The sequence below is a fragment of the Clinocottus analis genome, unplaced genomic scaffold (genome assembly GCF_023055335.1).
Source record: "Clinocottus analis isolate CAN_PGR_092001 unplaced genomic scaffold, fCliAna1.0.p SCAF_1, whole genome shotgun sequence".
Lineage (NCBI taxonomy): Eukaryota > Metazoa > Chordata > Actinopteri > Perciformes > Cottidae > Clinocottus > Clinocottus analis.
The window spans coordinates 22,226,351-22,238,239 of record NW_027175820.1 but is presented as its reverse complement, the minus strand read 5'-3'; the positions used below and the strand labels follow the sequence as shown (position 1 = coordinate 22,238,239).

At 44.4% G+C, this 11,889-nt stretch overlaps 1 protein-coding gene across 3 annotated transcripts in view; it reads right to left on the bottom strand.

Annotated features, from left to right (window-relative positions):
• Window positions 1-2,071: 2,071 nt before the first annotated feature.
• znf609b (zinc finger protein 609b) overlaps window positions 2,072-11,889 on the bottom strand; it is a 70,781-nt gene continuing 60,963 nt past the window's right edge. The window contains exons 5-9 of one of the 3 annotated variants that reach the window (XM_068571264.1): window positions 9,197-11,648; window positions 8,695-9,064; window positions 7,068-7,448; window positions 6,758-6,836; window positions 2,072-5,547 (exon numbers count right to left, since the gene is read on the bottom strand). In XM_068571264.1, coding sequence (XP_068427365.1) covers window positions 6,763-6,836; window positions 7,068-7,448; window positions 8,695-9,064; window positions 9,197-11,648 — 3,277 coding nt within the window. In that variant the 3' untranslated portion in view covers window positions 2,072-5,547; window positions 6,758-6,762. The remainder of the gene's footprint in view (window positions 5,548-6,757; window positions 6,837-7,067; window positions 7,449-8,694; window positions 9,065-9,196; window positions 11,649-11,889) is intronic. The other 2 variants (XM_068571272.1, XM_068571281.1) reach the window with 2 other exon arrangements.

The following is an 11,889-nucleotide window of genomic DNA, read 5'->3' as shown; positions in this document are numbered from 1 at the left end:
CCAGCTGCTCTGTGCAAGAAAGCCATTGGCTCAGCACTTTGCTATCTTAACCCCTCCTTCCCTCTGAATCTCTCCAGCCAGCCAGTCTCTCTCTCCCTCCCTCCCTCCTTCTCCTCTCTCTCTCTCCATCCCTCCTCCTCCTCCCTCTGCCGAGCTGAGAGCATCGAGGATAATCAGATTTCACATTTACACTCAACAAAATCATCCCCAGCGTAATCGCTCCTAGTCACCGATGTTGCATTATGCTAATGCGCAGAGCGCGCTCTCGGTTCACGAGCATTAGGGGCATTTAAAAATATTCTTAACAGACTGAATGTCACAGCAGATGCAGAAGAAGTTTCAATGCAACAGGATGGGATGTGAAGTGATGGACTGAAGAGAGTGGAACCATTTGACAGCGGCACTGCTCGGGTTGTTGCAACTAATGAGCAGTTTATTTATTTTGTTCAGTCTTTAAATTGCCACAAAATCTTGGGGAAATGTCTTAATTTGACATTTAATCAGCAGTCAAAACCTCAAAAATATTTAGCTTAACATTTTTTGACACACTAGTGCCAGCAGAGTTGCAGCATTTCTGCATGATTATTGACTAAAAGATCCCATAGAGAAATACTCTGAAGGGTTTTTTGACACTCATAAAACATTTTTTCATAAAAAAAATATATAATCCACAAACTACTGACACACTCTTAAAACCACATCAATTGCTTCTCTCTAATATGAACGACAACTGGCACAAAACCCTGCTGGTAAACACGTGCTGAACCAGGACTTAATGGTTCCCTGTGGTGCTTTTTGACCTCCAGTTGTGCTTTTGTGTGTATTGTTTGCTATTTCACTCATCAACTTATGGCGGTAATATGCTGCAATGCACCAGCAGAGGAGATGAAGCCGACTGCAAGCCGGAGAACATGGACGTCAAAACTATGCAGAATTAAAAACATTTAATGAGGAATCAAAACAGACTCCGCTCGAAGATACAAACCACGAGTTTTGGTGAGAAACACGCGGAGACACTTTCCTCCTTCAGCAGATGACTGTAAAAACAGACGCGTTAACAATAAGAAAAACACATTTAATGCTTTAAGGGAGCTGTAGTCAACATTCAGAGCATTAATAAATCACCAGACAATGTTTAATGTCGAGAGAAAATGTCGACCTGAGCAGAGAATTAACTTACTCGAACGTTATCGCCGCTACGCGCTGCTTTCAGTGTGTGTTAGCGCATGTTAGCGCATGTTAGCGTGGCTCACTGGGTAGCTAACGGTCAAGACTCTGCACTGCTCTCCTGCGGCGGTTGCAGCTGATAAAGAGTAGATCCAATTCTCCCGTTCCCCTCCTCAGGTCAACGTCGTTAGCTCCGTCAGGACGTGCGGCGCTGTTAGCAGCCGCCATGTTGAGAGCCGTCGAGAGACAATCGAACCGCTCCCAGTCTCGTACCTTCCACCTTTACAAGATCGATACAGCAGAAGTGTCACTTTCTTTGGCTTCAAGACGACGTCCTTGAACTGAAACCGCACAAACACTTGACTGTGTCACATCGGTGCAGGAAGGCGTGGCCTGAACAGCTTGCTTATTGAAATAAATGGCGTGTATGTGGAATCAAACCCAGAGGTATCCGTTTAGTCGGCAGTAAAATTCCATAAAACAGACTCAATCTGACATTCGACACAGCTGAGATTGACTGTGTGGCGTCTTTAGAGACACTGCTCTCCTGTGGCCAAATGCAACAGTGCACATCCCTTTTTCTCATTTCTAGCATCTTCATATTAAACTTCTCGAAGGAAATGAATATTAATGAATTCGCAATGTTGGAAACTTAAATTTAATGTCAACGACTCACTCAGAGATCAAGCTGTGTTGCAAACTATGTATTCTTTATTAAAACCCTTTGATTTCAATTTAAAATAAAATAGTCTCTAAAGTGAAATTGTTCCATGTTAACTTTGTTTTCTCGACTTTCACGCGTACAAGTATCACTTTTGAACAAATGAGGATAATTTAAGCGATTTGCGACCTTAATCCCACAGCACCCTCAGAGCAGAAGCCATTGAGCAGTTCCCAGGACAGATTGTCTCATAAAAAGATTTATTTTTTTCCAGCCCAAATTTACAAAGGCAAGTTACAGAGTATTGTATAAAAAAGAACCATGGCAATGTACACTTTACACAAACTCCTGAAGGGAGGGAGAAAGGAGGAGAGGGTGAAGAGTTCTGAATAGCTCACACAGAAAGAAAATTAAGACATTGTAAACATCCTTGCAAGCACCAGAACGGGTACTTTTTTGGGGTGGTGGTGAGGGGAGGGTGGGGTGAGACAGTAGGTGGGTTGGGGGGAGGAAAAAAAAAAGGACAAACGAGCAAGTGTCTCTGTGTTTTCACAGAAGAATGTTCAACTAGGCACCAATTGAGACAACTGCTGGCCAATAAATATACTCTTCACCATGAAACAAATACAGTCCTGCAAAATACAAGAGCCAAGCACTTTCCAATATGTTGATAGCAAACATTACTTTTTCTGGCTTTTCATACACTTCAGTATATATGATTTTCACTGGGCTTCGCTTACTACCGAGATAACATTACTACTCCCAGTCAGAGAGAGAGAACAAATGCACTTGTCACAACCATTGTCTGATAAAACTATATGTACTGTATGCAGTCTGCTGGTACTAAAACCCACCGACTTTAATGACAACATCACAGCTGCCTAGATCACCCTTACAGATTAAGTACAAGTCAAACACCACCACATTCAGCTTTTTCATGTCAGCCATTCTTCTGTAAAATGCGCAAAAAAGTCAAAAAGATAAACCACCTTGCAAACTTCCAGGGGACGTGAAACTGCAACTTATTTACTGGGAATGTCCGAGAACCTCGAAAATGAACTGCTGCAGCTTCACAATCAACAAACAGCTAACGTCCAACTCCAGAGGGTGTTGAACATTAGGCGAACTTGGTGGCTTATGGACTTGATCACAAACAGTATTTAATGAGAACACCCGCCCCGCAAAAAAACTACAACAATGGGAACATTACAAGTGTGAGAAAAAAAACAAAACAATAAAAATTTAATTTAACGACAACACGGTCAATATTCTACTCTCGACACGACACGTCAGAGGAGCGTGGCGACCGTTCACAACCCGCCACAGCGCGGCGTAAAAAAACCTTTAACGAGTCCCTGTGCCGAGCCGCTCTGTCGTTCACACCACGGCAGCACATCCGGCTCAAGAGAAGAAAATGTTCTTCACACCCATGAACAGAAGCCCTCTCAAATCAATGCAAATGGGATCTGGATAGAATTACACTTACAACCCCCGCGAGACAAGAGGACTAACTCAAAGCCAAGAGGGTCCTCTGGTAGAACAAACCATGTTGACTGTCGCTTTCACCCCCCGATAGGTTGGAGCAACGTGCTTCTTCTCCTCTGAACTTTGAGCCCCTTTACTTCTGTCATGTGTGTGGGATCAAGGTCACCTTTCACTTGCCTGAACAGCTTTCCCACTGGCTCACCCTTCTTCATATTTAAAAGGACCAGTGCATATGATTTTGGGCGATCTTCGCAGTAATACTATGTAATACTCATTAGCATGTTTTCATGAGTGTAAAAACACCTGAAACTAAGAGAGTCACTGTGTTTTTGTTAGCCTAGAAAGAGCCCTTCTACATTAGAGAGCCATGTTTCTAGGAGCCCAGAGTTTACAAACCAAACACTGCCACTAGAAAGGGCCTTTCCAGTTTTTTTTACTCGGTGGTAGCTTGAATTTGGTGGCGCGAATGCACTTCAAGGCCACCGTAGGTTTGTCCGCACGCTTTGGAGAGGGAGGGGTTACTCAGTCGGCGACCTCACCACGAGACGCCTGCTAAATCCTACACACTTGTCCTTTAAGTTCATAGTCTGCATCGCATTGGTTGGTGTGACATTTCATTTTCATTCAACATTGGGGTCATTTCACGCACGCTTTCATGTGCCAGAATGTCGATCTAACAGCACAGGCAGCAACTGAACAGAGACAGACGTTTGCCCAGTTGATCCAAAGCTAGCCGCTTGTTAAGAAAGCCACGCTAGCCGTTGAGGTGAATGTGCGTTATGGTGAAGCCACATGAGCAAGCGAAGCGCCGAGAGACATCTTCGCCCTTTTGATATTTGTTACTGAAAAAAAAAATAGGAAGATTGTGAGGTGTGGAACAACCTTGTGATGTGATGTCGAAACCAAAAAAATACAACAAAAAGAAAAGAAAAAAAGTGCAGCAAGACAAGCAAAGCACGACCAGACGTCTGTGAAACATCGATCCGAGCACATATTGTGAAACACTGTGAAGGCCGAGAAGCTATTTAACAGCGACAGCTTTGAAACAGTTGCGTGCCGGGATAAATATAAACATTTATGCTCAGAAAAGTAGGCTAAAAGTCTATATTACAGCAGAAGAAATACACGAGTTGAATGAAATGTCACTGTTTACAGAAAACAACTGAAAGAGACGAGCCGAATGAAGCACAACCACTCAGTAAAAACTCAAACAAAAGCCAACAAGCGGGCGAATGCGGAGAAGACTTCGCCCCGGGAATTTGTCGCTTGCTGATGTGGCTTCACCGTTTCGAGTGCAACGTCGGATGTGACCCTTTCAATGTGAGGTGTCGGGGGGGGGAAACAGGACTCATACCAGCATCAGACACATTCAAGGATGAGCACAATGATAAGAGAGGAGGGGTGAAGTGTTACCGAGAAAAGAAAACATGAATAGTGTTTATTCTCCATTGAGGTGTGTGCGGTCCCCTTCGCAAAAAACACGACGACATCATCCCTGAAACAAGAACTGAGGGTTCAAAGAGGATGGGAATTGACAATGATGATGGAAAATGAAAAACTTCAGTCTCAGGCTCTCAAGTCTCTGAAGAAAGCAGCGGTCGCCATATTCCCTCTCCTCCCCCTCTCCCGAAATATAGCCAAACATTTGTCAAGTTAAGGATATACTGTTGTTTCACGGCATACAATAAGCCAATGACAGAGTTGAAATCATTTCAATATGATTCGCTTTTTTCTTTTCAGTCTTTTTATTTAGTTTGACTCCCCCCTTTTCCCGCCAGCCACCCAACTCATCAAAAGTCCCCTGCCAATTTCCTTCTGCGTGTGACAAAAACAATGCAGTCAAAGAAATAAAGAAAAAAACTAAAAACAACAACAACAAAAAGCTGTTCTGGCAGTCCAATAGTCTCTTTTTGCATTGTATTTGTTGACAGTGCAAAGACTAGGTAATCAGCGGGTTGGTGATTCCTCTGCGTGGTGCGGCAGAGTGATGGCTTTGAACCTGGGTTATTAGCAGTCCTGTTATAATCCAAGGTTTGGAAAATTTGGGCTCATTTACGAGGGTAGGAACAAAAAAAAAAAAAGACAATCTGCCTCGCCTCGGGGCAGAAGGACTAAAAATATAGATAGAAACACCATTCAACTGATGTCTAAAAGGTAACACCCGGGAGATTCGCTTCTCATGTGAGCCAGTCACATGAATCTTTGCAGGGTTGAGGTGTGACGGTCAGGTTTCCCTGTGAAACACACAAAGAACACTTATTTACTACCAGGTCACGTAATTATTGACAGAAAACACAGAAATAAAAACCACAAAGCGTCATATATTTGTGTGTATAGAAAAAGGCAGGCAGTGCTGTACTTAAATACAATTCTGAGGTATTTGTACGGATCATTTTATGCCACTTAATACTTCTACTTAATTTAGGAACTATGTTTACTTAGCTTTTGTAAGTAAAGTCTTAATCTATAAAGTAACTATGTTCAACTGTCCTTTTTTTATTGTCTCTGATCAACCACAACATGAAAACACTTTTTACACATTAATGCGTACCCAATAGTAACACAATAATATAGTATATACATAACGGAGCGCTTTGGAAGGGGACGTTTCTTTTTATACTTTTACTTGTGATTCTTAAAGGAAATTTTCTTGATAATACCACTGTACTTTTACTTGTAATGCAGTGTATTTCTGTGGTATTTCCAAGGAAGACTCCTACAGCGACACTCAGTTGGTAGTTTTTTGGGAACTCCTCGCTAAAACTTCATGTATTCCAACACAATAGTCCTCCAATAAAATGCCCTTTCATAAAGGTTGTAATGCTCGGTTGTTTTCAGAGGTGTCGATTCAACTTTCGGATTATTTTGGAGAAAGAAATGTATCACTAGTGCTCGATAAAGTTGAATCACCACCACACATTTACTCATCAGAGGACTCAGTTGTCATTTCAAAGAGCTGCCACTAGATGTCAGCGCAGCCTGCTCTGGTCCAGAGTCATGGCGGGCTCATTCCACATCTCTATTATCAACACTATGATCCACTTGTCCTCAGAGGACCTACTTAGGATGGATGAGCTGAGGGGCTAAATGCTGCACTGCATATTATACTAGATTGCAGCAGAGTAGTCAGGGCTTTGTTTGGCCAGGATTTGTTTTCTTTGCAGGTTGCTGCCTCTGAGTCTGCAACAGAAATGTTGTAGAGAGCAGGGTGTTCTTTTCACTTCAGATCAAATCAACCCCAGACAAAAAGGAACAATAATCTTTTGTGAGCTCTCATAACCTTCATATTTCTAACTAGCGATGCATGTGAAGCACGGCGTCTGCCGCGTGCGGTTGTCGGGTTTGCAAACACCGCTATGAGTTTGTGTCTCAGTCGGCTTGTGTTTTTTGTGTCACCGTCAACCGGCGTGTCTCTCCAACTAAGGGGCGGGGGTGGGGTCTTACCGTTCTCACCTCCGCGGTGGTGGGTAGAGGGAGGGGGTTGCTGCTTGTTGGCTGGCAACAATAGCTGACGAGGAGAGACCTATGGCGAGTCGGAAAATTCCTATTTAGGTTCTGAATTTAGATTACTGATTGGTCATCTGCCAAAACAGTCTGCATCTACTTACAGAAAATATTCTGACTGTGGGCGTTCTCTTTTTTTTTTTTATTCACCTAACCAGCATTAATCTACTTGCATATATAGTGCCTTATTAAGCATGTTTAAAACATTTAATGCAGAGAATCAAGATGGGACAGCTGAGGACTGACTGACCTGTGGCGTAGGACAGGTCATATTGCCCTGAGAGCAGGGGGTACCCGAGGTGGTGGTGCGAGGGCATGATGCGCTGCGAGGGCGAGGAGCGTGGTCGGTCCACGTCCCTCTCTCGCTCCCTCTCTCGCTCCCTTTCCCGATCTCTGTCTCCCCCAGCTCCCCTGTCCTGCTCCCTCTCCCTCTCGTGGGGTGGCTTGTCACCTACTGTGGGGGATTTGCTCTTGTATTGGCTGGCGTGCTGATGCAGGATATCCAGGGCTTTGGAGTCCGCTGCCGTTTTGGTGACGGTGGGGCTGGCGCGAGACTTGTCTCCGCCCTCATCACCGCCGGCTATTTTAGTGCCATATGGAGAAAACGGATAGCCTCCAGGAAGGTACGAACCTAAGGGGGGTGAAGAATATTGATGGCTCAAAATTAGGTTTATGTGGAATACTGATGTTCCAATTGATAATTCACGATCAATCGCTAATGCATCAATCAAGCTGAATTGTCAACAGAATTGATTTCAGGTCACCAACCAGTCCAGTTTGACTTCTGGCCGCATCGTCACATCTGCTTAATATCTAGGAACTGACCGTTAAAAAGCTAAGTATCTAAAGTAAAGCTAAGTTCTCTCTACATGGAATTATTTTGATCTTGAACATGGAAAAAGAAAACGGTAAACGGCAACTGCAGAATTTGGCATTTCCATTTAATTTAAGAGGGGAAAGTGGAGAAGCATTTTCCTCTATGCAAACTATCAAAATGATGCCTGCCATACCGAGTCTGGTGGTAAATACATGTGTACTATATTCTTTGAGCTATGAAGCTCAGGAAGCTTTTGCCAAGCCCCTCAATATTTCTGTAACAAAACTTAACAATGGAACGATGCCTGCATTTTTCAAGTACATGTCATTTTCCATATGTAATAATCCTGTTCAGAACTACACAGAACCACGAAATCAATCCTTGATTGACTTGACCTATCTTACTTCCTTGCAGATTACTCCCATGCTGTGTTTTGTCCCCATCAAGCTCCACCAAATTATCATCATCATCAATTATTTCATGCTGCTTTACCATTTTCCAAACATAACTGTAATTTAGTAAAACAACACAACGATTGCTGCAAATTAAATCTGCTTTTTACGCGGAAAATCCAGTCAGTTCTGTATGAAATAAGCAAAAAAGAAGAAAAAAAACCAGAGATCCTGCTTAGACAAGCACATACAGATATGATAGACAATCCAAGTCTGCAACGACAAATCATTAGAGACTTCTGTGTTCAAAAAGCAATGCATGCAAAACGAGAAACATTTAAATCTTTACGCTATGTTGACTATGTTGCCTATGTTGCCTTTCCTTCATATTACTTTTAATGTAGATTAGGTCAACAGCTTTATTACCGTTCCAAATCAAAGCTCATGTTAGTCCGACATGTATTTGACCACGAAACCACCGATGACTTGTACCAAATGAAATGACTCATTAGCCAAAAGAACATTAAAAATGCTAGCTTGCTAATGTCACCAGCTCAAACCAATACAAAAAGGATGAAAGATGACAATATTTCATACTGCGTATGATTTCTTACGAGGAGTGTATTAAACCCCGTCATATATACATATATTGTAATCTAATGCCATACCTGGGTAATTCTGCATCATGACGGAGGGCATGCCCCTGTATCCAGGGTGGTTGGGGTCATAGCCTTGTCCATAGGGGTAACCATGCATATAGGGCATGTAGCCTTGGTGCTGTGCAAGTGGTGATGAGAACTGCATGTGGGGATTAGAACGAGAGTCTTTGCTCATGACCCGGTGGTCCTCAGAAGTGATTCTGGGATCACTTCCCTCTTTGCCGTCCTCCTTGAGCCCACTTTGACTGTCCTTGGGCCTGGGCCTGTCGTCTTTTAATTTACGATCGCGTTCCCGCTCTCTGTCCCTTTCGTCCTTCCATCGAGGTTGTTGTTGCTGGTGTTCGTCTTCTGCTTGGGGCTTCTGGCTGTCGGGGTACTGCTGAACGTGGTAAAGAAGGTCTAAGTCAGCACAAAACAGCATCTACATATTGAAATAATTCTAAAACATTCTCACACAACAACAGGTTCACAATCATATATTCTGAGACTGTTATACTAGACTGGTGTTTACCTGTCTGTACCACATGGCTTGCTCCATCCCTGCCTGACCTCTGGACTCCAGTGCTTGCTTGGGGTCATCCTTTCCATGGTGGCTCCCTTCCGTCAGCTTCATCTTTAGCCCCTCAGCTTGTTGGGACTTTGGGTCGTCCACCTTTATGCTTCCTAGGGATTTGGAGGAAGGCTCAGAGGGCGAGTCCCTGGATTTACTTGGGGGCTGCGATGTCTTTCCAAGGTCCGACTGACTTGGCGCTTTGGAGAGGCTTGGCGGCATTAGGCTCTTTTGTTTCCACTCCTCCTTCATGGAGGCTTCTCGTTCTTTTAAAGCTACGTCTGACTTTTTCTCAGCACGATGCTGCTCCGCCATCTGTCGCTGCCGTTCTTCATACTGTTGCCGGTAGGCTGGGTTGGTGTTTATCAAGTGGTTATGGTAGGCTTGATCGGGATGGTATGCATATGGAGGGACATAAGCATACTGGTTGTAGTAAAGAGGTTGCATGTACATGTTGGATCGCTGTTGGATGACTGAGGGTTGCTGCTGTTGTTGCTGCTGCTGTTGTTGTTGTTGCTGTTGTTGCTGCTGCTGTTGTTGTTGTTGCTGCTGTTGCTGTTGTTGTTGCTGCTGTTGCTGTTGTTGTTGCTGCTGTTGCTGCTGCTGCTGTTGTTGCTGTTGTTGTTGTTGTTGCTGCTGCTGTTGCTGCTGTCCAAGAGCAATGGTGTCAGGTTTGCGGTCTTCATGAACCTCAACTTTGACTTTCTCCTCACCTTGGTCCTGGTCCTCTTCCCTTTTGATCTTAATCGGACCTTCAACCACTGGCGTGCCTGGAGTGGGCCCACCAGGACTGGGGTTTACGTAATTGGGTGAGTAATAAGTGTCATAGCTGGGATAGTATGGGGATTCTTTGTTGGGTGCCGGGTTTGGAAAGAGCGCTTTTTTGACACTTTCCCTGACTGCTTGGTCCTCTGTCCTGACTTTGGCACCATCAGGTCTTCCTTCACCATCCTCACCAGCATCTGAAATGTCTGAATATGCTGGGCTATTGGTTTTGACTGACGAGTTGTCTGCACCATTCTGGTTCGCTGCGTGAAGTGGCGTGAGAGGCTGTGGCATCCCACTGCCATCTATCCGACTGGAGGCACCAATGGATGGGCTAGGGGCATTGTCAGAAAAGCTGTAAATTTTGTCAGCCTCAGCCTTGATACTGGCCAAGCGACTCTGGTGAGGATCTGAGGAGCCATTGAGGAGTCCTTCTCCCTTATTTCCTTGATCGGATACTTCAGGATATGGAAGCTTCCCTTCCTCTAGCTTCCCTCCTTTTCCTGCCGGCTTGGGGCTGTCAGCCTCCTTCCCCCCATCTTTTTTCTTCTTGTCTTTCTTCTTCTTGTCTTTGGAGCTACTTGAGGAAGGTTCTCCAATGGCGGGGGGTTTAGGCTGTGTTCCCTTCATTTGGGGACTCTTGGGAATCCCTTGTATCATTGGGGTAAGCCCCGGAGAAGAATTTGGGTTTCCTGGAGGAAAAGGGTACATCTGCTGGGATGCTGTCGAGCCGGGGCCAACTGGCCGTGGCGACTTCATGTTTTTCTGAGCCATTTTCTCAGCCTTTGTGCCAGCCTTTTTCGACTTGTCTGATCCCCTCTTATCATCTATACCATCGTTACTGGTCTCATCAGTGAGGCATGGCCCATCCTCACACCCATCCATTGGGGTACCTCCCATTTCTGGATCTGTCTCAGCAAGTTTCTTTTTACTCTGCTTTGAACCAAACTTGCTAGGAGATGGGGAAGGACTCTGAGCATCAAAGTTCCTGCCTTTTGGAGTAACTGAACGTGCCGGAGACAAACATCCTTTCTGAGAGATAGATGCTCCATTACAGTTCCCTGGTTCAGGGTGGATTGTTGAGTCCTCTCCATATTCAATGTCTCCATCAATTTCCAACTTTATGTCATCATCATTGTGGGCACGGGCTTGGTGGTACTTGAGACCATTGATGTGCTTGTACTTCTTGTTGCAGTTAGGGTGCGGGCAGTCAATAAGAACTGGAGAGGGGCAGCTGCGATCGAGGGGAGGTGGAAGTGGCTCGGTCTTAATTGAAGGAATAGAGAGACTTGTTGGTCCCACACCACTGTTGGAGTTTGTCCGCATACGTTTGTTGCCTTTGGTGTCCTCTGAGCTGGAATTGGGTTCCATATCCGAGGCTGGTTTGGTCTTACGTTTTCCAGCCGAGGAGGGACTGGCCTTGATGTCCTCAGTGTTGCTGTTGGGTGGAGTGCGGCGCTCGGATGGCGTCTGGCTCCCCCTCCGGCCCTTGCTGTTCGAGGCAGCACGCGTTTTGTTGTTGGTGGTGCCCTTGTTGTCTGATGAGTTGCTGTTCTCATTGATAGGGGTGTTGCTATTCGGTCTCATCCGCTTACCTCGACCACGGCCATTCCTCATCTCGAGATCGCTTGTTGGGGATTCACAAAATCTGCAGTAGTGGCAAAAAAATAATCACATTTAAGATTTCCATAAAACTCAGCACTTTAGTTTAGACTGTTAAAGACTACAATGAAAAAAAAACAGCTTTAATTAACATTGCTGTGGGGACTGAATAATAAAATGCCATTTAAAAAAAATATTTTACAACATTAAAATCGCTGTTAACATAATTGTTTATTTATGACAATAAATCTGTGGAAATTATCTTGAATTTATTTAACTCTTTTAAA